General features: G+C 44.3%; 1 protein-coding gene across 1 annotated transcript in view; it reads right to left on the bottom strand.

Annotated features, from left to right (window-relative positions):
• The window catches only part of mvb12ba (multivesicular body subunit 12Ba), a 51,607-nt gene extending 25,163 nt beyond the window's left edge, over window positions 1-26,444 (bottom strand). The window contains exons 1-2 of the mRNA XM_084159033.1: window positions 26,252-26,444; window positions 10,789-10,911 (exon numbers count right to left, since the gene is read on the bottom strand). Of these exons, the coding sequence (XP_084015159.1) occupies window positions 10,789-10,902 (114 nt within the window). The 5' untranslated portion in view covers window positions 10,903-10,911; window positions 26,252-26,444. The remainder of the gene's footprint in view (window positions 1-10,788; window positions 10,912-26,251) is intronic.
• Window positions 26,445-27,145: the final 701 nt, after the last annotated feature.

Here is a 27,145-nt window from a genome sequence, read left to right as displayed (position 1 = left end):
CCTCCATACAGACCTTCTCCAGATCCTTCAGGTTTCGGGGCTGTCGCTGGGCAATACAGACAGGTAATACAAGACAGCTCCCTCTAAAGATTTTCTATTGGGTTCAGGTCTGGAGACTGGCCACTCCAGGACCTTGATATGCTTCTTACGGAGCCACTCCTTAGTTGCCCTGGCTGTGTGTTTCGGGTCATTGTCATGCTGGAAGACCCAGCCAAGACCCATCTTCAATGCTCTTACTGAGGGAAGGAGGTTGTTGGCCAAGATCTCGCAATACATGGCCCCATCCATCCTCCCATGAATACGGTGCAGTCGTCCTGTCCCCTTTGCAGAAAAGCATCCCCAAAGAATGATGTTTCTAACTCCATGCTTCACGGTTGGGATGGTGTTCTTGGGGTTGTACTCATCCTTCTTCTTCCTCCAAACACGGCGAGTGGAGTTTAGACCAAAAAGCTATATTTTTGTCTCATCAGACCACATGATCTTCTCCCATTCCTCCTCTGGATCATCCAGATGGTCATTGGCAAACTTCAGACGGGCCTGGACATGCGCTGGCTTGAGCAGGGGGACCTTGCGTGCGCTGCAGGATTTTAATCCATGATGGCGTAGTGTGTTACTAATGGTTTTCTTTGAGACTGTGGTCCCAGCTCTCTTCAGGTCATTGACCAGGTCCTGCCGTGTAGTTCTGGGCTGATCCCTCACCTTCCTCATGATCATTGATGCCCCATGAGGTGAGATCTTGCATGGAGCCCCAGACCGAGGATGATTGACCGTCATCTTGAACTTCTTCAATTTTCTAATAATTGCGCCAACAGTTGTTGCCTTCTCACCAAGCTGCTTGCCTATTGTCCTGTAGCCAATCCCAGCCTTGGGGATAATTGTATCACCGATGTCCTTACACAGCTCTCTGGTCTTGGCCATTGTGGAGAGGTTGGAGTATGTTTGATTGAGTGTGTGGACAGGTGTCTTTTATACAGGTAACGAGTTCAAACAGGTGCAGTTAATACAGGTAATGAGTGGAGAACAGGAGGGCTTCTTAAAGAAAAACTAACAGGTCTGTGAGAGCCGGAATTCTTACTGGTTGGTAGGTGATCAAATACTTATGTCATGCAATAAAATGCAAATTCATTATTTAAAAATCATACAATGTGATTTTCTGGATTTTTGTTTTAGATTCCGTCTCTCACAGTTGAAGTGTACCTATGATAAAAATTACAGACCTCTACATGCTTTGTAAGTAGGAAAACCTGCAAAATCGGCAGTGTATCAAATACTTGTTCTCCCCACTGTACCTTCAGAAGTCACATTATTTAACTAATTAAGTCCACCTGTATGCAATCTAAGTGTCACATGATCTGTCAGAAGATCTCAGTATATATATACACCTGTTCTGAAAGGCCCTAAAGAAGAGTGATCAGATGAATTGCAATTAATTGCAAAGTCCCTCTTTGCCATGAAAATGAACTTAATCCCAAAAAAACATTTCCACTGCATTTCAGCCCTGCCACAAAAGGACCAGCTGACATCATGTCAGTGATTCTCTAGTTAACACAAGTGAGAGTGTTGACGAGGACAAGGCTGGAGATCACTCTGTCATGCTGATTGAGTTAGAATAACAGACTGGAAGCTTTAAAAAGGAGGGTGGTGCTTGAAATCATTGTTCTTCCTCTGTTAACCATGGTTACCTGCAAGGAAACACGTGCCGTCATCATTGCATTGCACAAAAGGGCTTCACAGGCAAGGATATTGCTGCTAGTAAGATTGCACCTAAATCAACCATTTATCGGATCATCAAGAACTTCAAGGAGAGAGGTTCAATTGTTGTGAAGAAGGCTTCAGGGCGCCCAAGAAAGTCCAGCAAGCGCCAGGACCGTCTCCTAAAGTTGATTCAACTGCGGAATCGGGGCACCACCAGTGCAGAGCTTGCTCAGGAATGGCAGCAGGCAGCTGTGAGTGCATCTGCACGCACAGTGAGGCGAAGACTTTTGGAGGATGGCCTGGTGTCAAAAAGGGAAGCGAGGAAGCCACTTCTCTCCAGGAAAAATATCAGGGACAGACTAATATACTGCAAAAGGTACAGGGATTGGACTGCTGAGGACTGGGGTAAAGTCATTTTCTCTGATGAATCCCCTTTCCGATTGTTTGGGGCATCCGTAAAAAAGCTTGTCCGGAGAAGACAAGGTGAGCGCTACCATCAGTCCTGTGTCATGCCAACAGTAAAGCATCCTGAGACCATTCATGTGTGGGGTTGCTTCTCAGCCAAGGGAGTGGGCTCACTCACAATTTTGCCTAAGAACACAGCACAGAATGGTACCAACACATCCTCCCAGAGCAACTTCTCCCAGCCATCCAAGAACAGTTTGGTGACGACCAATGCCTTTTCCAGCATCATGGAGCACCTTGCCATAAGGCAAAAGTGATAACTAAGTGGCTCGGGGAACAAAACATCGAAATTTTGGGTCCATGGCCAGGAAACTCCCCAGACCTTAATCCCATTGAGAACTTGTGGTCAATCCTCAAGAGGCGGGTGGACAAACAAAACCCCACAAATTCTGACAAACTCCAAGCATTGATTATGCAAGAATGGGCTGCCATCAGGATGTGGCCCAGAAGTTATTTGACAGCATGCCAGGGCGGATTGCAGAGGTTTTGAAAAAGAAGGGTCAACACTGCAAATATTGACTCTTTGCACAAACTTAATGTAATTGTCAATAAAATCCTTTGACACTTATGGAATGCTTGTAATTATACTTCAGTATACCATAGTAACATCTGACAAAAATATCTAAAAACACTGAAGCAGCAAACTTTGTGAAGACCAATACTTGTGTCATTCTCAAAACTTTTGACCACGACTATATTTGAGATTCTTCAAATAGCCACCTTTTGCCTTGATGACAGCTTTGCACACTCTTGGCATTCTCTGACAAAGTTACAAACATGTTATTTTTTTTGTGCAAATGCATTGAAAATGAACTACAGGAATATCTCATTTATAGAAGTATTCACACCCCTCAGTCAATACTTTGTAGAAGCACCTTCTTCAGTCTCTAAGAGCTTTCCACACCTTGATTGTGTAACATTCGCCCATTATTATTTTCAAAATTCTTCATGCTCTGTCAAATTGATTGTTGATCATTGCTAGACAGCCATTTTCAGGTCTTGCCAAAGATTTTCAAGCAGATTTAAGTCAAAACTGTAACTGAGCCACTGTCTTCTTGGTAAGCAACTCCAGTGTATATTTGGCCTTGTGTTTTAGGTTATTGTCCCGTTGAAAGGTGAATTAATCTCCCAGTGTCTGGTGGAAAGCAGACTGAACCAGGTTTTCCTCTAGGATTTTGCCTTTGCTTAGCTCCATTCCGTTTCTTTTTTATCCAGAAAAAATTCCCCCGTCCTTAACGATTACAAACATACCCATAACATGATGAAGCCACCACTATGCCTGAAAATATAGTATCGTGTCCCGTCGGCTGTTGGTGGCTATTGCTGTCAAACAAAGAGTCCGCTTAGGCTGCACCTTGATTATAAGCTTTTATTAATATCACAAGTTTACAGCATAAGTTACAGACCCGCGGTGTCTGGAGAAGCACCGTCCCAAATTAATCTGAATGCTTCTGCCGCCTCTTTGTCTAGCTCATACTTATAAACAATGGCAAAAATGGGTTGCTCCCTCTTTCGTCCAATCACCGGTCTCCCCTGGGGCGTCACCCTAAAACTGACTACTTTTGAACTAACATAAACAACATTCCATTTCTTCATGAAAAACATTTAACAAAGGCATAATCCTAATACACTACAATAGATAGTGGTACTCAGTAATGTGTTGGATTTGCCCCAAACATAACACGTTGTATTCAGGACAAAAAGTGAATCCACTTTGCCACATTCTTTGCAGTATTACTTTAGAGCCTTGTTGCAAACAGGATGAATGTTTTGGAATATTTTTTATTCTGTACAGGCTTCCTTCTTTTCACTTTGTCAATTAGGTTAGTATTGTGGAGTAACTACAATGTCGTGATCCATCCTCAGTTTTCTCCTATCACAGCCATTAAACTCTAATTGTTTAAAGGCACCATTGCCCTCATGGTGAAATCCCTGAGCGGTTTCCTTCCTCTCCGGCAACTGAGTTAGGAAGGACACCTGTATCTTTGCAGTGACTGGGTGTATTGATACACCATCCAAAGTGTAATGAACAACTTCACCATGCTCAAAGGAATGTTCAATGTCTGCGTTTTTTATTTATTTGATCTAGCAATAGTTGCCCTTCTTTGCGAAGAATTGGAAAACAACCCTGCTCTTTGTGGTTGAATCTGTGTTGAATTTGAAAATACACTTTTCTATGCATTTGAGTATTTTTTAAATGCATGCCAATAATTTCCAAGTGTATTTCCAAATACATTCCAATATTTAAACAATAATATCAAAATACTTACACTACCGCTCGAAAGTTTGGGGTCACTTAGAAATGTCCTTGTTTTTGAAAGAAATGCAATTTTTTGGTCCATTAAAATAACATCAAATTGATCAGAAATACAGTGTAGACATTGTTAATGTTGTAAATGGCTATTGTAGCTGGAAACGGCTGATTTTTAATGGAATATCTACATAGGCATACAGAGGCCCATTATCAGCAACCATCAGTCCTGTGTTCCAATGGCACGTTGTGTTTTGCTAATCCAAGTGATCATTAGAAAACCCTTTTGCAATTATGTTAGCACAGCTGAAAACTGTTGTGCTGATTAAAGAAGCAATAAAACTGGCCTTCTTGAGACTAGTTGAGTATCTGGAGCATCAGCAATTGTGGGTTCGATTACAGGCTCAAAATGGCCAGAAACAAAGAACTTTCTTCTAAAACTCGTCAGTCTATTCTTGTTCTGAGAAATTAAGGCTATTCCATGCGAGAAATTGCCAAGAAACTGAAGATCTCGTACAACGCTGTGTACTACTCCCTTCACAGAACAGCGCAAACTGGCTCTAACCAGAATAGAAAGAGGAGTGGGAGGCCCCGGTGAACAACTGAGCAAGAGGACAAATACATTAGTGTCTAGTTTGAGAAACAGGCGCCTCACAGGTCCTCAACTGGCAGCTTCATTAAATAGCACCATGTAGTAGTATGTCCATGTAAACTTGCACTCCAGTTCAACTTGGGCACACTATGAGTGATGCTCTGGGTGCCAGCAGAATGGATGAGGCACAGCTGAGAGGCTACTACCGTGTGGAGGCCTAGAGAACTTCAACAGGCTAACAAGATGGCCACCTTCTGAATCATAAACACAAGGCTGCTGGCTGCAATGCTCAAGGAGACTCAAACTGCAGGATGTTGTTTCACATTCAAAAGTACAACTAGGACTAGGGGTAGGAATGTGCATCTCTCCCTTTCCAGATTATTCAATACGCATCTACATACAGTGAGGGAAAAAAGTATTTGATCCCCTGCTGATTTTGTATGTTTGCCCACTGACAAAGAAACGACCAGTCTATAATTTTAATGGTAGGTTTATTTGAACAGTGAGAGACAGAATAACAACAAAAAAATCCAGAAAAAAGCATGTCAAAAATGTTATAAATTGATTTGCATTTTAATGAGGGAAATAAGTATTTGACCCCCTCTCAATCAGAAAGACTTCTGGCTCCCAGGTGTCTTTTATACAGGTAATGAGCTGAGATTAGGAGCACACTCTTAAAGGGAGTGCTCCTAATCTCAGCTTGTTACCTGTATAAAAGACACCTGTCCACAGAAGCAATCAATCAATCAGATTCCAAACTCTCCACCATGGCCAAGACCAAAGAGCTCTCCAAGGATGTCAGGGACAAGATTGTAGACCTACACAAGGCTGGAATGGGCTACAAGACCATTGCCAAGCAGCTTGGTGAGAAGGTCACAACAGTTGGTGTGATTATTCGCAAATGGAAGAAACACAAAATAACTGTCAATCTCCCTCGGCCTGGGGCTCCATGCAAGATCTCACCTCGTGGAGTTGCAATGATCATGAGAACGGTGAGGAATCAGCCCAGAACTACACAGGAGGATCTTGTCAATGATCTCAAGGCAGCTGGGACCATAGTCACCAAGAAAACAATTGGTAACACACTACGCCGTGAAGGACTGAAATCCTGCAGCGCCCGGAAGGTCCCCCTGCTCAAGAAAGCACATATACAGGCCCGTCTGAAGTTTGCCAATGAACATCTGAATGATTCAGAGGAGAACTGGATGAAAGTGTTGTGGTCAGATGAGACCAAAATCGAGCTCTTTGGCATCAACTCAACTCGCCGTGTTTGGAGGAGGAGGAATGCTGCCTATGACCCCAAGAACACCATCCCCACCGTCGAACATGGAGGTGGAAACATTATGCTTATTTCCCTCATTAAAATGTAAATCAATTTATAAAATCTTTGACATGCATTTTTCTGGATTGTTTTGTTGTTATTCTGTCTCTCACTGTTCAAATAAACCTACCATTAAAATTATAGACTGATCATGTCTTTGTCAGTGGGAAAATGTACAAAATCAGCAGGGGGTCAAATACTTTTTTCCCCTCACTGTACATGAGCTCCGATACGATACAGGAACCATAGATTTTAGTTTGAAACGATTCGATGCACTAACATGTGTTGCTGATGAGCTGGATCGGTCTGAGCTGACTTCTCTCTCTGTGTGTAAATGATGTACAGTGGCTTGCGAAAGTATTCACCCCCCTTGGCATTTTTCCTATTTTGTTGCCTTACAACCTGGAATTAAAATGGATTTTTTGGGGGGGGTTTGTATCATTTGATTTACACAACATGCCTACCATTTTGAAGATGCAAAATATTTTTTCTTGTGAAACAAATTAGAAATAAGACAAAAATACAGAACACTTAAGTGTGCATAACTATTCACCCCCCCCCAAAGTCAAGACTTTGTAGAGCCACCTTTTGCAGCAATTACAGCTGCAAGTCTCTTGGGGTATGTCTTTATAAGCTTGGCACATCTAGCCACTGGGATTTTTGCCCATTCTTCAAGGCAAAACTGCTCCAGCTCCTTCATGTTGGATGGGTTCCGCTGGTGTACAGCAATCTGTAAGTCATACCACAGATTCTCAATTGGATTGAGGTCTGGGCTTTGACTAGGCCATTCCAAGACATTTAAATGTTTCCCCTTAAACCACTCAAGCGTTGCTTTAGCAGTATGCTTAGGGTCATTGTCCTGCTGGAAGGTGAACCTCCTTCCCAGTCTCAAATCTCTGGAAGACTGAGACAGGTTTCCCTCAAGAATTTCCCTGTATTTAGCGCCATCCATCATTCCTTCAATTTTGACCAGTTTTCCAGTCCCTGCCGATGAAAAACATCCCCACAGCGTGATGCTGCCACCACCATGCTTCACTGTGGGGATGGTGTTCTCGGGGTGATGAGAGGTGTTGGGTTTGCACCAGACATAGCGTTTTCCTTGATGGCCAAAAAGCAAAATTTTAGTCTCATCTGACCAGAGTACCTTCTTCCATATGTTTGGGGAGTCTCCCACATGCCTTTTGGCGAACACCAAACGTGTTTGCTTATTTATTTCTTAAAGCAATGGCTTTTTTCTGGCCACTCTTCCGTAAAGCCCAGCTCTGTGGAGTGTACGGCTTGAAGTGGTCCTATGGACAGATACTCCAATCGCCGCTGTGGAGCTTTGCAGCTCCTTCAGGGTTATCTTTGGTCTCTTTGTTGCCTCTCTGATTAATGCCCAACTTGCCTGGTCCGTGAGTTTTGGTGGGCGGCCCTCTCTTGGCAGGTTTGTTGTGGTGCCATATTCTTTCCATTTTTTAATAATGGATTTAATGATGCTCTGTGGGATGTTCAAAGTTCCTGATATTTTTTTATAACCGAACCCTGATCTGTACTTCTCCACAACTTTGTCCCTGACCTGTTTGGAGAGCTCCTTGGTCTTCATGGTGCCGCTTGCTTGGTGGTGCCCCTTGCTTAGTGGTGTTACAGACTCTGGGGCCTTTCAGAACAGGTGTATATATACTGAGATCATGTGACAGATCATGTGACACTTAAATAAAGTCCACCTGTGTGCAATCTAACTAATTATGTGACTTCTGAAGGTAATTGGTTGCACCAGATCTTATTTAGGGGCTTCATAGCAAAGGGGGTGAATACAGTTGAAGCCGGAAGTTTACATACACTTAGGTTGGAGTCATTAAAACTAGTTTTTCAACCACTCCACAAATGTCTTGTTAAACTATAGTTTTGGCAAGTCGGTTAGGACATCTACTTTGTGCATGACACAAGTAATTTTTCCAACAATTGTTTACAGACAGATTATTTGACTTATAATTCACTGTATCACAATTCCAGTGGGTCAGAAGTTTATACACACTAAGTTGACTGTGCCTTTAAACAGCTTGGAAAATTCCAGATAATGATGTTATGGCTTTAGAAGCTTCTGATAGGCTAATTGACAACATTTGAGTCAATTGCAGGTGTACCTGTGGATGTATTTCAAGGCCTACCTTCAAACTCAGTGCCTCTTTGCTTGACATCATGGGAAAATCAAAAGAAATCAGCCAAGACCTCAGATTTTTTTTTGTAGACCTCCACAAGTCTGGTTCATCCTTTGGAGCAATTTCCAAACGCCTGAAGGTACCACGTTCATCTGTACAAACAATAGTACGCTAGTATAAACACCATGGGACCACGCATCCGTCATACCGCTCAGGAAGGAGACGCGTTCTGTCTCTTAGAGATTAACGTACTGTGGTGCGAAAAGTCCAAATCAATCCCAGAACAACAGCAAAGGACCTTGTGAAGATGCTGGAGGAAACAGGTACAAAAGTATCTATATCCACAGTAAAACTAGTCCTATATCGACATAACCTGAAAGGCCGCTCAGCAAGGAAGCAGCCACTGCTCCAAAACCGCCATAAAAAAGCCAGACTACGGTTTGCAACTGCACATGGGGACAAAGATTGTACTTTTTGGAGAAATGTCCTCTGGTCTGATGAAACAAAAATAGAACTGTTTGGCCATAATGACTATCATTATGTTTGGAGGAAAAAGGGGTTGGCTTGCAAGCCGAAGAACACCATCCCAACCGTGAAGCACGGGGGTGGCAGCATCATGCTGTGGGGGTACTTTGCTGCAGGGGGGACTGGTGCACTTCACAAAATAGATGGCATCATGAGGAAGGACAATTATGTGGATATATTGAAGCAAGAATCTCAAGACATCAGTCAGGAAGTTAAAGCTTGGTCGCAAATGGGTCTTCCAAATGGACAATGACCCCAAGCATACTTGAAAAGTTGTGGCAAAATGGCTTAAGGACAACAAAGTCAAGGTATTGGAGTGGCCATCACAAAGCCCTGACCTCAATCCTATAGAAAATGTGTGGGCAGAACTGAAAAGGCGTGTGCGAGCAGTTACACCAGCTCTGTCAGGAGGAATGGGCCAAAATTCACCCAACTTATTGTGGGAAGCTTGTGGAAGGCTACCTGAAATGTTTGACCCAAGTTAAACAATTTAAAGGCAATGCTACCAAATACTAATTCAAATCAAATCAAATTTTATTTGTCACATACACGTGTTTAGCAGATGTTATAGCGGGTGTAGCGAAATGCTTGTAATTGAGTGTATGTAAACTTCTGACCCACTGGGAATGTGATGAAATAAATAAAAGCTTAAATAAATCACTCTCTCTACAATTATTCTGACATTTCACATTCTTAAAATAAAGTGGTGATCCTAACTGACCTAAAACAGGGAATTTTTACAAGGATTAAATGTCAGGAATTGTGAAAAACTGAGTTTAAATGTATTTGGCTAAGGTGTATGTAAACTTCCGACTTCAACTGTACATATGCACGCACCACTTTCCGTTAATTTATGTAGTCTGTTTTTTAAGGGGGGCATATATATTGGGTTCTGAAATCACCATCACCCACTAGTTAACTAGTCGTTTTTGCAGATGAAGTGTTTGAGATAGCTAATTTGTAAACGATAACTATTGACACGTTACTATGACAAAGCCACACCTTTGGATTTCACCCCCAGTCTCAAATCCAAAATGTTTACAGTGATCTTCTCCTCTCGTGTCGGCCATGCAGTGGTGTCCTCGTTATGAAATTATCAACTTTACCCTGTATATCTAAAAATGACTATATATACACACTGATTGTTTTAAGCTAAACTACCAAAACTGCTGTAGGCCTTGCCTGGTTACCCAGACTTTTGGCTCCGGCCAAACGTTACGCGACGCCCAGCGAACAATACAGCAGCGGAATTATTCTGTTTGAGTCGTCAGGCAATTGTAAGCCCCGTTCAGCAGGTATAGCCAGATCAGAGTTGTCTCCGTTACCTTACTTTTAACTAATTCAACAGCGCATAGATAACAACCTAACATATTAAAAGTCAACAATAACCTAGCAGTTTGACACCGAAGGAGAGAGGACGCATCAGTTGTCACAAAAGAAGAGGTATTTTCGAAAAGCCAGAAAGAATGTAATATGAGCAAAGATTGTTAGTGGCGATTCGTAACCTTTGAATCTATTTTCTGACCAACGCATTCTGCATTTGCATTGGTTTGGGGTCCGCTGACCGATGCACTTGCATCTTAAACATTTGAATTGGGGACTGATGCGTATCGGTGAATTGTTACATCCCTAACTATGAGCCTACATCAGTGTAAGAATCAACACAATAAATGTGTGATGAACATCACATGCCAACATCAAAAAATAGCTTGTGTGGCTAATCCTTCATCAAACAGGCTGATTTGATCTTTTTTTAACACATCTTTCCTGAGTCCTCCTCCCTCCTTGATGTACTCACCACATCGTAGCCAGTAGGCGCTCTGTTTCGCGAGGCCACCACCCCCACGCCAGTGATGGGGTCCATGGGCAACTCCGGCAGTGCATCTGAAAGGTCCCGAACCTCAGGCATCATCGGAGAGTTCTGGGGAAGGAAGAAACGCAGCTAGGTTTCAGCGCCTCCAGAAATGTCTGATAGGCTAGATTGGGTTGAAAAGGGCAAGAGAAACAGGTTTAATGTAAAAGTTAAGCACAGATCTATGTTATGTTATGTTATGTTATCTATGTTAAGCACAGATCTATGTTATGGACCCAGTGCTAGTGACTGGTAGCAAGACACGCTGGCTATGGTAAAAGATTAGAGGAGGTGTCCCCAACATTTTCTAGCATGAGGGCTACTTTTAAATTATGAAACATGTCACATGCTACTCATAAATGTATTTTCCTAGCTTTCAAATAGGCAGGTCTTTGTATTTTCCAGAATTACTTATTCAGTTTTATTCTTCCTGGTTTGGGATTTTTTTTAACTCTCAAAATTACAATTATTCATAGAGAAACAATAACATGTGATGTTCTGAGTCCATGTCAATGGTTAACTCACATCCGAATACCATTTTTGAATAAAAATAAATACATTTAGATTTGAGTGCAATATCTCTTTAATTGCGCATTTTGCGAGAGTGGAATGGGCTGGTCTAGCGATGATTTTGCTTCTGCAAAACAAAAAGGCCACGCGATTGATACAAATAATAATGATTCTGCCAGGTAAGCCTAAAGGTAAGCCTAAAGGTAAGCCTAAAGGTAAGCCTAAATTTGCAGTTAACATTTAATTGAGAAGGTTTTGGGGAGAGTGATTTTTTGCGGAGCGGGGGAAAGGACGTTGAGATCCGTGGCGGTGAGCAAAGACCACTCTGTGAGCAATGAGGGGGATTTCCAACCAGTCAATTCAATAGTATATATATATATATATATATATATATATACACACATTCATACATACATATATCTCAATTCCTGATAGTAGAGAAGCTTGAAGTGTCTGATAGCTACTTGTGAGACTTGTTAATGAAAGTTTGCGGTGGAACACGTGAAAAATACATGTACTTTCAGAATTGTTTGGAGAGCTACTCATAGGTGGGCAGCGAGCTACTACTGCGTACAGCCCAGTACATCACTGGGGCCAAGCTTCCTGCCATCCAGGACCTCTATACCAGGCGGTGTCAGAGGAATGCCCTAAAAATTGTCAAAAAGACTCCAGCCGCCCTAGTCATGGACTGTTCTCTCTGCTACGGCACGGCAGGCGGTACCGGGGCACCAAGTCTAGGTCCAAAAGGCTTCTTAACAGCTTCTACCCCCAAGCCATAAGACTCCTGAACAGCTAAACATGGCTACCCGGACTATGTGCATTGTCCCCCCCCCCCACCCCACCTCCTCTTTTACGCTGCTGCTACTCTGTTTATTATCTATGCATAGTCACTTTAACTCTACCCACATGTACATATTACCTCAATTACCTCGACTAACCAGTGCCCCCGCACATTGACTCTGTACCCCCTGTATATAGCCTCCCTACTGTTATTTTATTTTACCGCTGCTCTTTAATTAACACTTATTGTTCTTAAAACTGCATTGTTGGTTAAGGGCTTGTAAGTAAGCATTTCACTCTAAGGTCTACTTACACCTGTTGTATTCGGTGCATGTGGCAAATACAATTTGATTTGATTTGATTCTTGCCTGTACAGTGGCTCAGAGCAGCCAACTTCAGAATGTAACAGGCTGTTAACTGCCATTTCAGGTGAAAACTCAATAAAACAAGTCTCAAATATAAATGAAAATGTCTATACATTTCAGCTGTTTTAAAAACATTAGTCTATTAGTATTTTTACTATATGAATGTTGGGCTCAATGAGACAATTCTGTTTACACCGATCTGCTTAGAGTGGGGGCAAGTGTCATGCGCGACCTCAGGAGGTAGCGGTCGAGACGTGAGAAATAAGTTTACGTTACAGTAATATCTCTCCAGAATCATCGATACCTCTCGAGAATCTCTCGAAATTCTCCTCAACTCTCGCCAATGAGAATAGACACTTAGACCACAAACTACTTTAGAAGTTGGAGACCTGGGCCCAGATTCACAAAACCCTAGGAAGAAATGTATTCTTAACTTAAATGTTTTCCTTAAGCAAAGTTGCTATTCCTCAAAAAGGTTATTAGAAATGTTATTGCGTTGTTTCTTGTGTTTCTCCTTAAGCAAAAAGGGAAGGAAAAAAAAAAAGACGAAAATAAATGTTTCGATTCTTGAAAATAAAGCTCTTGAATTTGTTCTAAACCCTTGTCTTAAACTCAGGGCAGTGAGAGAAAAAGCTCATGAAAGCAATTGAACATTCAACTGAACATTTCAGTATTGATTATTTTAAACGCAAGAACATGTTTTAGAACAGTAATCTCAGTAAGAAATATGCTAACTAGATAGCTAGCTAAAACAGTTGCCTAGCAACAAACACCTTAAGAAGATTTGTAAGAAGATATTTGAGACGTTTTTAAGTGTCACGTCTCCTCTCGTTGCTGCTCCCCTCCGGCGCTCTGATTCGCCGGTCTACTGAGCCACCGGTCTGAGCGCACCACCTCGGCAACACCGGAATGGAAACCCAACGCACCCTAATCACCTCCAGCGCACCTGCACCTCATCATCTCATCACCACCCCTATTTAGCCTTGGACTGTTCTGGATGATGTTGTGTGTGATTGTTTAGCTTCGTGTCGTGTACTCTCTCTTTGTTATTTCTCTTTGTCATTGTTTAAGTAAACCTTGACCTTGTTAATTCCTGCGTCTGCCTCTTCGTATACTCAGTGCTCGTCACAGTAAGAAAATCATGAAATCTTAAGATATTGTTGAGAAATTTTCTTAAGAAAAAAAAAAGTTCATAAGATACAATACCATTAGGAGGATCAACCCCAGAATAATTACCAAGAGGCAAGTTCGAAATGACAAAAAAAGTATTAACTTCACAAGCTTGTTAATAAAACTAAACCACAATGGCCTACTTTTGGAGTGTTGAACTAGCAGGTTCATAGAATGATGATCCCATCTTACATTAAGGGGATTGGAATTAGCCTACTGTTAGACCAGGCAGGGACTCATTATACAGTGCCTTCAAAAAGGATGCATGTTTTGGAATATTTTTTATTCTGTACAAGCTTCCTTCTTTACAAGCTTCCTCCTCAGTTTTCTCCTATCACAGCCATTACACTCAGTAACTGTTTTAAAGTCACCATTGGCCTCATGGTGAATTCCTGGAGCGGTTTCCTTCCTCACTGGCAACTGAGTTAGGAAGGACACCTGTATCTTTGTAGTGACTGGGTGTATTGATACACCATCCAACGTGTAATTAACTTCACCATGCTCAAAGAGATATTCAATGTCTGCTTTTTTATTTTTTACCCATCTACCAATAGGTGCCCTTCTTTGCGAGGCATTGGAAAACCTCCCTGGTCTTTGTCGGTGAATCTGTGTTTGAAATTCACTGCTCGACTGAGGGACCTTACAGATAATTGTATGTGTGGGGTACAGAGATGAGGTAGTCAATCAAAAATCATGTTAATCACTATTATTGCCATGCAACTTATTATGTCACTTGGTAAGCAAATTTTTCCTCCTTAATTTATTTAGGCTTGCCATAAAAGGGGTTGAATACTTATTGACTCAAGACATCAAAGGCTTTTAATTTGTAATTAATTTGTAAGAATTTCGAAAAACATAATTCCACTTTGACGTTATGGGGTATTGTGTGTAGGCCAGTGACAAAAAATCTAAATGTAATCCATTTTAAATTCAGGCTGTAAAACAACAAAATGTAGAAAAAGTCAAGGGGTGTGAATACTTTCTGAAGGCACTGTATGAGTAATTCATATTTTCAATGCATTTTTGAAACGATAAACACTACAAAAATATTTGGATCACACTATCCTCTCTGCTTCTCCTCAATTCAGCAGACTGCAGAAGACGGGTTTCAAAGCAAGAGAAATTTGATCCAATCAATCATATTCACCTTTGGTCTCAACAGTCTCACTGGGACCCTTAAAACTGTGCCCTTCCTCTGTGCAGACCACAGAATCCCACAGCCTCATTCCTACTCTGACGTCATACAACAAAACACAAAAGCTTCATGACAGCACCTCGGAAACACCAATAGAACAATACATCCACTGTTCCAGGCGGGGCACAAACACTAAGCAACTAGAGCCAAACAGCACCTGAACATGTTGGAACAACATCTCACAGTGGGTCACCCAGTTGCAGTGGGAGGGGACAGGATACTAGTTTTGACCAGAGGAGAGCTCAGTTTCACCAGAGAGGATGTGGCCTGATTATGACCATTTACCACTGCCTAATAGACAAGACGAGCAGGATTTCTCTGATGTCTACCTGAAAGCAAACTTGATCAAATGCTAGTTAACAAAACAAGAAGAAAATGTCAGGCTACACGGAGAGACAACAATGGACATGTATTAAGGAAAAGCTGATTGCTCTGGATTCAAATTACTCAGAGGTAAAAAGGGTAACCTGGCCTCCTTAATAACAAACAGAATCAGATTGCTTTGGAAGTGCTTAGCAGAATTAGAGATTGCAAAGAACACTGTCGTCTCGAACAGCGCAGCAAAAATGGGTTCCACTGATTTCACAGACAGGACACGGAATGGAGGACCTGACCTGGCAGTCTGGGTGTGATGATTTAAACGTTAAAAAGTTGAATCTCTCCACAACATTGAAAACACAGTGCAGTTATCACACAACTACCACTAACAGGCAGGGCTCTAAAGTGCGACGAAATATGTTCCTGGGCGACCAGGAGTTTTATTTTGGGAGCACTGATACCCATAAGCACTCCGTTACGTTGCGCCGGATGTCCTGCATATCAATGGAGACGCCGCATACTTAAGATTTTTCTCTCCTTCATCTTCAGTCCAGCCAGAGTCCGTTGAAGAACAGGTAATTACCAAACCACAGAAGAAGAAAATGTGGTTTTCGGTGATGGATTTATGGGATAGCTAGCAACTTGTTAACAATTACCTATTCCTATAAGTGAGTACTACTGTATTTGAATAGTAATGTTAACTAATACACATTGGCTGTTAAGCCAATTATATTGACTGTTGCCTCCCGTTTAAGTTTATTGTGATGGTAATGACGTTTGTTTTTTATTATAATTATTAGGTGGAGGTCGCTAGCCACAATGGTATCTTCAACCTAGCCTAGCTTTTAGCTAGCTAGCTGCTCTGCAGTGCAAGCTAGCTTGACTTGCTATAACATTAGAGAAACAAGTTGAGGAAAAAGTAACAAAACATGTTTTATTATCACCTGAAACAATATATTTATCCTGTAGTGAATGAAAAGGTAATTTTGCAATCTTCCAAAATAAATGTGATCTTTGACGAGAGACAGGCTCTCCTCCATCTTGCATTACACTACACTTGTCCGTTCAGTAGTGGGACAAGACTCCGTGAAGATGACGTACGGCGTAATTTACATTTTAGTCATTTAGAAGACGCTCTTATCCAGAGTGACTTACAGTAGTGAGTGCATACATTTTAATACTTTTTTCGTACTTAATGAAATACGTCACAATGGAAACGGGGCATAAGGCTTCGCTGTGTCGTTGTTTCCGAGCGCCCTAGATAAACAAGCAAGTGCAGATTTGTTAGCGCCATGTTCACACCATTACTACAGCAAAAACGGCTTGCTTCTAGCCCAACCAGCTCAAAAGATCTGACCCATATTACCGGCGCAACACACATATCTTCCTATAGCAGTAGCAGATAACCAGGAAAGCATTTTACATTCTGTGGCGTACAGCAGGTCAGCCACCAGGGGGAGACTTGTCGAGGCCTGGTAACAGATGGAGTATACAGCACGAGGCGGTGGCTCCATCTGCTGGACGTGCCAGGTCTCGACGGGCTCCCCGGACAGAACTAATTGGGGCTGATTGGGAGCTGGTGAGTAATTAAGGGCGGATTGCTCACCAGCTGTGCAAGGCCCATAAAGCTGCGAGAAGGGCAGCATATGAGAGAGGACTGGGGGAAGTAAGGTAACTTCCGTGTAGTTGGAGACGGTATCCTGGAGAGGGTCTCATGGGGGAGACCTAACCTTTTCTTTTGATTATTTTATTAATAAACACCCTTGAAACCGAGCTAATCATACTCTGTCCGTGTCTGATCTGTGTAAACGTCTTGACCCAACCCCCTGATCTGCCACAAGTGGTGGAGAATACGGGCATCTTGATAACGTGGTCAGATCAGGGTTGACGTTTACACAGCATCAGCATGGACGAGTTGATAGCTCAGTTTGTCCGGGCCCAACAAGCACAACAGGCGGTTCAGGAACGAACGCTGGAGGAACAGCGACTACAAAACGTCCACCTCGTGGAGGAAGTCAGGAAGCTGCAAGGAGGAGCGTCTCCTGAAACCCATCCCAACCCGTTTTTAATCAAGCTAACGGAAGACGATGACATTGAAACATACCTCTGTACGTTTGAACGGACAGCGCTGGATGGCCAAGGCCGAAGTGGGCAAAGTCTGCTGGCCCCGTTCCTCTCTGGGAATGCCCAAAAGGTGTATTGGGACCTGAACGACTAACAGGCAGCTAACTACGACGGACTCAAACGGGAGATACTCAGCCGCTACGGGTACAGCCTGGCCCATCGGGCTCATCGGTTCCACGACTGGAGGTTCGTACCCGACGCATCCCCCCGAGCCCAGATGAGCGACCTTCTGCGCGTCACCAGGGCATGGCTCCTAACCGACGTATCCACCCTCTCCCTCCTCAACATAGTGGTCCTGGATCGCTTCGTACGGGCGCTACCCCACGACATGAAGAGGGCAGCGAGCCTATGCGCGCCCAAGACCTTGGAGGGCCTCCTGGAAGCAGTGGAGTCGAATCAGAACACTCAGGCCCTACTGAGGGGGAGCCGGGACGAGTCGGCGACCTGTGCGAGGGGACGGAAGGACAACCCCACCGCGGTGTACCCCGAACAGACAGTCGGCAGGGCCAAGGGACCGCAAACCCGTGGAGAGACGGCTGGGGAAGGGCCGACTCGCCACCGACGACCCCAGGTAGATGGACCAACGGAGGTGTTTTGAGTGTGGCGCCCGGGGGCACATTGCCTGGAATTGCCCTGCTTGAGAGAAGTCGATGCTATCAGCTAGCACCGGAGGCCAGGTGGGTCATGCCGTGAACTGTCACCTCCTGTTGGGCTCACCATGAATCAACTGCACCCATGGTCCCGGTGAAGGTTGACGGACACGACACGGAAGCGCTATTAGACTCCGGAAGCATGGTTACACTCGTAACCACGAGCCTGCTGAACCAGGAGACCGAACGGGGTAGGGAGATGTCCATTTCCTGTGGTCACGATGACACAAAGCGGAATCCCGCCGTATGGACCAACCTCGTGACACCACAAGTGAGCTGCCAGATGACGGTGGGTGCAGTACCAGAGCTGCCGGTACCTATCCTAGTGGGACGGGATTGTCCGCTGTTCACGGCCCTATGGGGGCACGAGTTGAAAAAAAAGATACGAGCCGGCCGAAGAAGAGAGCGGGGACGACCCTTCGCCTGTGCGGTCAGGACACCACCGGTTAACCAACCTGACTCTACAGGTCCGGAGTCGGAGTGGGAGCCAGAACCCGAACCCCCTGGGGAACCACTGGAGGAGGAGCCCAGCCTCCCCCTCAATTTCGAGGGGCCAGTTGAGACCCCCGTCGGGGGCCAACTGAGGGGACAATTCTGGACGGCCCAGTGGGCGGATCCGAATTTGAAAGCTGCCGCAGCCCAAGTGATAGCGGTGGATGGACAGCTACTTCCGGGGGTGAGTGACCAGCGATACAAATAACCTTTTGTATCAGGTGTCGCGCCAACAGAGGGAACGTCGAGAGGTGTTGTTGCTGCCCCGACGGTACGTAGGAACCGTTCTTCAGCTGGCCCACACCCACCTGTTGGGGGCGCACCTGGGAATGGAGAAGACCCGGGAACGGGTTGCCGCCTGGTTCCACTGGCTCGGGAAGAGGAGGGCCGTGGAAGACTACTGTCGCAGCTGCCCGGAGTGTCAACTCACTGCCCCGAAAGCCCACACCCGAAAGCACACGATCATCGGGGTGCCCTTTGAACGCATCGCCATGGACATAGTGGGACCCCTGGTAAAGACTGCACGAGGACACAGGTACATCTTGGTAATAGTAGACTATGCCACCCGGTATCCCGAGGACATTCCCCTACGGGCGGCGGTATCCAAGGGAATCGCCCGGGAGCTGTTCCACCTCTTTAGCCGGGTGGGCATCCCGAACGAGATCCTGACAGACCAAGGTACAGAGTTTATGTCCCACCTCATGAAAGAGTTGTGTTCCCTCATGCAGATCAAGCAGATCCGGAACTCCGTTTTTCACCCGCAGACGGATGGCCTCGTTGAGCGCTTTAACAAAACGCTCAAACAGATGCTGCGGAAGGTCATTGAGCAGGACGGGAAGAACTGGGACCAGCTGCTACCCCACCTAATGTTCTCAATCCGAGAAGTACCCCAATCCTCCACTGGGTTTTTCCCCGTTTGAACTCCTCTAAGGGAGGAGGCCATGTGGCCTACTGGACCTCGCCAAGGAGGTGTGGGAAGCCCAACCGACCCCCTTACGCAGCGTGGTAGAGCACGTGGGGACGATGCGGGAGCGGATGACATCCATTTGGCCAGTCGTGAGGGAACATATGGAGAAGGCCCAACGTGCCCAAGCCCAGGTCTACAATCGGGGAGCCCAGCCCCGAGAATTCCAGGTGGGAGACAGGCTGTTTGTGTTGATCCCCACAGCCGAAAGTAAGTTCCTGGCAACATGGCATGGACCATACGAGGTGGTCGAGAAACTGGGACCTGTCAACTACCGCGTATGGCAACCGGGGAGACGGAAACCTCAGATTTACCACGTGAACCTATTGAAGAAGTGGCACGAGAGGACAGCCTTGGCCGTGTTATGGTCGGGACCCAGGACGCCAACGGTACCAGTGGTGGTCCCGAGCAGTGAGGACCTTGACCCGGCCCAGAAGCAAGAGCTCCGGGAGCTTGTTGATCGGAACACGGCGGTGTTATCAGAGAAGCCGGGCCGCACGACCCTCATTGAACACCACATCCATATACGGCCCGGGGAAACTGTAAGAAAGAGGCCGTATCGAATTCCGGAGGCCCAACGGAAGGCCATGAAACAAGAAGTGGGAGGCTATGCTGAGGATGGGGGTTGTTGAAGAGTCCCACAGTGCATGGTGCAGCCCCATCGTGTTGGTGCCCAAACCGGACGGTAGCCTCCGCTTCTGTAATGATTTCCGGGGGGTGAACGACATAAGCGTATTCGACGCCTACCCCATGCCGAGGGTGGACGAGCTAATCGACCGATTGGGAAAGGCCCGGTACATCAGCACCCTTGACCTGACCAAAGGATATTGGCAGGTACCATTGGAAGCCTCCACCCGGGAGAAGACAGCGTTCTCAACACCAGACAGTCTGTACCAGTACCGGGTGCTCCCATTTGGTCTCCACGGAGCCCCGTCCACATTCCAGCGACTGATGAACAGAGTGCTTCGACCCCACCAGCAGTAAGCAGATCTGACCCATATTACCGGCGCAACACACATATCTTCCTATAGCAGTAGCGGATAACCAGGAAAGCATTTTACATTCTGTGGCGTACAGCAGGTCAGCCACCAGGGGGAGACTTGTCGAGGCCTGGTAACAGATGGAGTATACAGCACGAGGCGGTGGCTCCATCTGCTGGACGTGCCAGGTCTCGACGGGCTCCCCGGACAGGACTAATTGGGGCTGATGAGTAATTAAGGGCGGATTGCTCACCAGCTGTGCAAGGCCCATAAAGCTGCCAGAAGGGCAGCATATGAGAGAGAGGACTGGGGGAAGTAAGGTAACTTCCGTGTAGTTGGAGATGGTATCCTGGAGAGGGTCTCATGGGGGAGACCTAACCTTTTCTTTTGATTATTTTATTAATAAACACCCTTGAAACCGAGCTAATCATACTCTGTCCGTGTCTGATCTGTGTAAACGTCTTGACCCAACCCCCTGATCTGCCACAATTCCTAAACCATGTCATGGGCCATTCTAAAAACTACTTGTGCATCGACATCGTTAACCATTTATTTAATCTTTGTTCAGTCACGTTACCTCATTAGCTAGCTAACAACCTGGGAATTTTATCAGTATATCCAAACATTTGGGGGCACAGAAAGAAAGGGATATCTTCTTCAGGAGATCAATGATCATAGCAATGAATGAATGACAGATGTCTTGCATGTCGTCATCACAAACCTGACGTTTTTAAAGAGACTGTGTTCAATTTTCAATGTACTGCAATAGGAAAAATTTGCTTTTATACAATGTAGAAACCTAATATTCCACAAATGACACATTTCAATGACATATTCGTATCAACATTTTAGCTTTTATAATAAACTAATATATTGACAGTTTGTGGGGCACAAAATGTCCTTCAAAAGTAGCCTAGATAGAATTCATATAGGCTGTATCTCAATCAATTTATTTTAAAATCTTATTTTCAGTTTCTCCTAGATTTAATGTGGTTCTCATAACTTTAAGTTGGGCGCATCAGTGCTATGAATATTTATTTTTCAAAGTCCCGATCATCTTCGTAAAGGGAAAAAATGTCAACAAATAGGTCTACCTAACACAACAATGCTGTAACGTTAGTAAGAGGGGATATGCATCTTTCAAATTATTTGCCACGGATATAAAGTCCTCCGCGTGCATCGTCGTTAACAGTTGGGGGAAAATGCGCTGATTACAGAAATGATTGCAGTTGATATGTAGCCATTGTCAATGGCCTTTGTGAAGTTGCGAGGTAATTTGCTAAATGAAGGACTGCGAGCGCCATTTGAGCCGCGACTTGCGCTACTGAAACAAGTTCGTCTTACTCATCAATATCACTGTGAACCGTTTACTCCCTTTTCAACAGGATGTTATTACCTTCATAATGGGAGTTGAGACTAACAGCATTAGAAAGGGAAAATTCTTCCCCTTTTAACCAGTAGATACCCACATTTGGTGGTTTCTTTTGGTCTGGGTTTGATATGTGAGTTGAATCTTGGTGGGCAGGCTTTTATTCAACATGAAAGAAACTAGGCCCCTAGACGAATAAAAACGCTATTTGCCTTCATCAAAACATTTTGGCTGCATATTTCAGTCTGGAACCTGTCTAGGTTTTGGGGGGGGGGGGGGGGCTAAAATATTCCACAACTGCAGCTCGTGGTTGGAACACATATTTCCCTACTTTTATCAAGTCCATTTTGAATTGGTGTTAAAGCTGTCTTGATTTGGCAGGACTGTAGCTCGTCTCCAGTTTTGTTTGTGTATCCAATCACTTCAGTAGGCCTAATGGGAGCTTGGGGGTTGTAGAGGGAGCGGTCAGAAATTGAGTGAGACACTTTATGGAGGAAAAAGAGAATGTAGGGAGAAGAACTGTGATCACTTGGCTAGTTTTATTTTTTAATGTCAGTTGTTAATGCACATAGCAAATGGAAGGAACACTAGAGTCAATGTGAATTAATTAACGGTTGTCTTCAGGACAAAACTTCACCTGCCGTTCGGACAGCCACAAAGCAGATTCCAGATGCCTAAGCCTACCGTATGACTGTGGTAGAACTTAATTGCCCCCGTAGCAGTCATACCACGCAATTGGATTTCACCTGGAATTTTTTTAAATGTTCTATAGTTTTAACAACAAAAAAAATTGAAGTTTAAACGTTAAGAAAAAAAGTAAAATTGGTCAAATCCCCACCTGGCAGCCTTCAAACCAGAACTTAGCCTAGTGGTTAGTACTTTATTTACATTTTGCATTGGATTTACCCCCTTTGTCCTCTGAATATTGAGCCTTGGGGGACATCAAGACATAGCAGCATATTAACGAGAGCTGAACTCTGGGGTTTGCACAGAGCAGGCAACACTCTGGAGGCTACCTAGGCAACCGGGGCCTCCCCGCCTGGTATCTCCTTGGCTACCCAGCTCCCTTGCCAAAACAACTGACATAAAAAGGGGCTGCGTCAACTCGGTGAGGTAAACAGAAGCAGTTTGAGGCAAAGGGAAAGGCCGACGTGAAATGTATACCACAGGCTCAGGAGGAGACAGAACCCCCCTCCCCCCCACCTCTGAGATAGTACAGAGTGATGACACACAAAAGACACCTGTTTAACCTCAAGACTGCAAACGACTGTCGAGTTATCTTGGGTTTCTGAGTCACTGGGGTTGACGCAGCTGATGGCGACAGGCTAGAGTCAGAGCGACCTGACAAGTGACTAGGCGTCAGGCACCTGACAGTGACACAGAGACATTAGGATACTGTACAACCCGTTTTTAACTCACTCATTCACTGCGGCATCGCAGAACCAGGAGAACCAGGACATCCTAAAATCGTACACACAAGCATGTGCCTAAAAAACAGCGAGAACAAATGCATAGTGCCTGGTATAACCTGTAGGAATCCAGCATTTGTCAACAGCAGAGGTTAGGTGGGTCTCTGGGCTAGCCAAGAAGTGCACATGCACACCCATTACACGCTAATGGGGCGAAGCGGGTCCACACCGAGCAGAGTCCTATCTGAATTCCTCGTTAAAAAAAAATAAAAAAATAAAGCCATTGCCAAGGAGACAGGGAGGAACACGGTTGCCAAGATTGCAGAGACCATCCAGGCACTGTATCTCTGCTTACAGTGGCATGAGCTGAACAGTGAGTGAACACACTCTTGACTCACACAGAGAGAGAGAGAGAGAGAGAGAGAGAGAGAGAGAGAGAGAGAGACACACACACACAGACAGACAGACAGACAGACAGACAGACAGACAGACAGACAGACAGACAGACAGACAGACAGACAGACAGACAGACAGACAGACAGACAGACAGAGACAGAGAGAGAAAGAGAGAGAGAGACAGAGAGAGAGAGACAGAGAGAGAGAGACAGAGAGAGAGAGAGACAGAGCCTGGAATGTGTCATTAACCAGTCTTGATTAGTTTGAGGGCAAAGACAGTTAAAACAGAGTAGGTGGCAAGTTAAGTAGTCAGCTTGCATTAAGCTAGCACTGGTCCTCACATTAAGAAAAAAAAACAGCCTACGGCTATGGTCCCTGCATCCTTCTGTTGAGAGGGTTGTAGTCCAGCCTACATAGCCTAACACAGCAGGACTTCCCCAACAATTTGCCTCCTTGACCCCTTTTCTGGAGAGAAACTCAAAACAAACATCAATTTAAGTGTTATGGGCAAATGTAGTAAAAGGAAACTAGCCAAACGTTATGCTCCCATAGCAGGTAGGTGAAATCATGGGTCACTTCCTCCATACACAGGTCCTCCTTAAGCTTCCTCTTCTCTCATCTTACTGAAATTAACACGAAGAAAAAGTACCCCACGCCAAACCAAAATGTCTCGCATTCTAAACGGAAAGGCATAGGCTACCAACACGTCTTAACTGAAGGTAGTGGCTACCTTGTTTAAAAATCTGTACTTTCAGGTCTCTCAATTTGTAACTCAACATATTTATTCACCCATTTGCAATAGCACACAATGACAGACCAGACACATAACTTCCTCCCTCTTCATGTAAGAACATGGTCTGAGGCTAACTTCCTCCCTCTTCATGTAAGAACATGGTCTGAGGCTAAATCCGATTAATTGCTGAACAAGTGTCAGCTAAAATTAGCAAGGTCCATCATCAGATTTTTAATTACTTTTCTGCACAGAGATGCAGCTCAAGCATTTAACCTTGCCTACCTTGTGTAGGACAAGTTAACTCGTACACCCCAATAAAAGACGATCAAACCTTTCAAGATGAACGAATCCAGCAACAACATCCCAGAACAAAATTAATATAGTATGAAAGTTACAGTAGCCTACTACTATCTACAGTATGTAGATGGGCCTTCTGTATGCCTTGGCATTGGCAGAGCACCAAGCACTGACTACAGAAAACAGACCAAAATCGGATTTACCATCTATCCTGGCGTTTTGCGAATTGAATGACTCCGGTTAGGCTATTGCATTGTAACGCTTATAAAACTGTTTACAAAATCTGATGAATCACATTCAATAGGCCTATATAGGAAGAAGTGTGCATTTCTGTATAAAAAGGTAGGTGGCTGATCCAAATAGAGAGTTTGAGACTAAACCGCAATTATACTTAGCTGTAGCCTAACGTTACATCACAGAGTGAATGCCTGGGTCTCTTGGCTGTTTAGCATTTTATCTGAGGCCTTTAAAAAATATATTCTGAGTGACCGAACGCCATGCAAAGAAAGGAATAGCATTATAGCTCATCTATATATACAACTTCTTCCCAACAAATAGGCATATGCACAACTGGTCAACAAGATTGCAGAGAACCTTGCTTATTGTTCATGAGAGTAAAGATCTCCGTGGGGTGTAGCCAGTACCATTTCCTTTGATAAAAGGAATGTAGCCTCCTGTAGCTCAGTTGGTAGAGCATGGCGCTTGCAACGCCAGGGTTGTGGGTTCGATTCCCACGGGGGGCCAGTATGAAAAATGTATGCACTAACTGTAAGTCGCTCTGGATAAGAGCGTCTGCTAAATGACTAAAATGTAAATGTAAAAAAAAAAAAAAAAATGTTGTATGACTGAATGCACTGTGTAGCTAAATGAGTGGCCTGCTTTGTTGACTGGGACCTAGCCTACCTACAAACCTAGCTAGCGTCCTCCTCCAACTAACTAGTTAGTTCGTTAGCTATGTAGTAAACATACGGCTGTGGAAAGACATACACTGCTAGCTAGCTAGTAGCGAAGTTACTCTTTGGTTTACCGTTGGTAAGAGAATGCTAACTAGCCGATTATGTGAGTCCTTGACATTGCCACATCCCTTCTTGCCGATGTTTTGCTAACTTTAGCTAACGAACACAGCCAGTGCTCTGGCATGCTAGCTAGCTAACGTTTCATTCATATTTCTAGCTTAGCTAGGTAACTAAAGTCGATTAAATAATAAAACGGCTTGCCATATTATGGTAACAGTAGAACTGGCAATTAAGTTAGTAAACAAAGCTAGCTAACATTACCCTCTTCGCTCCAAAAGAAGGTCAAAGCATTCTCGGTAGTTTGCATGCACCATCAATAGCTAGTTAGCAGGTTAATAATGCAAAGCAAATTAGCAACAATACAATCCATATCTATTACTCCAAATTTGTCATCATCTCGTTAAATCTCGTCGACTTAACTGTTACTCGCGGCACAGTGTCCCTCCTTTTCAGACAAAAGCAGCTTTTCATGACCACAGAAGCAGCAGGCGCTAGTAGTCGTACTACAAGCCGCGGTCTCGTTTTGAGGCCACCGCGGAGAGAGAAGCGAGAGAGGGCGAGATGCAACCTTCGCTTAGGGGGAAAGCAGATGGAAGCTAAGCTAACTAGCTAGTTTGCAAGCTAACTAATCGGTTTCTTACCCAGTGAGGCCAAGAATTATGTTTTTTTTTTTTTAAACAATCTTGGTTTAGATCTTCTTTTCCTTTTCTCCCCTTGTTCGGAGTTACAGCGCCAAGAAACGCATCCTTTCCGTGATGTTAGCTAAACCCCAACGAGTTGATTTACTGAGCATTCAGGTGACTGAGATTATAGCTAGCGGAGTCTAATAGCTGCCATTTGTGGACATTGCAGTGAGAGAATGAGGGAGTGTACCATGGCAGAAGGGGTATGGTAATGACCCCCTCTCTCTGATCATGTTTGTTTTGTTTTGTGACGGACATATCAACAATGCATGTAGCTAAGTACTATAAATGAGACGCTATGAATTATTTTCTTATGATGGAAGAACTACAGTCACATTGTTTTCCTTTTAATTTCCTTCTCCATTATTAGTTTGGCTGTTCTGAGTCCATGTCAATGCTCAAATCACATCAGAATACCTTTTTTTTGTTTTAGGTCTGGTAGAAAACGAACACATTTTGATTTTTGAGTGTAATTCCCCTTTAATTGCGCATCTGGCCCTTTAATTGCACATCTAGTCGAGAGAGGAATGTTGTGCTGTCTAATGTGCTGGTCGAGAGAGGAATGTTGTGCTGTCTAATGTGCTGGTCGAGAGAGGAATGTTGTGCTGTCTAATGTGCTGGTCTAGAGAGGAATGTTGTGCTGTCTAATGTGCTGGTCGAGAGAGGAATGTTGTGCCGTCTAATGTGCTGGTCGAGAGAGGAATGTTGTACTGTCTAATGTGCAGGTCTAGAGAGGAATGTTGTGCTGTCTAATGTGCAGGTCTAGAGAGGAATGTTGTGCTGTCTAATGTGCTGGTCTAGAGAGGAATGTTGTGCTGTCTAATGTGCTGGTCGAGAGAGGAATGTTGTGCT

Source organism: Coregonus lavaretus, assembly GCF_964263955.1.
Source record: "Coregonus lavaretus genome assembly, chromosome: 4".
Lineage (NCBI taxonomy): Eukaryota > Metazoa > Chordata > Actinopteri > Salmoniformes > Salmonidae > Coregonus > Coregonus lavaretus.
Note: the sequence above shows the minus strand (reverse complement) of the source record. Positions and strands in the feature narration are given on the sequence as shown.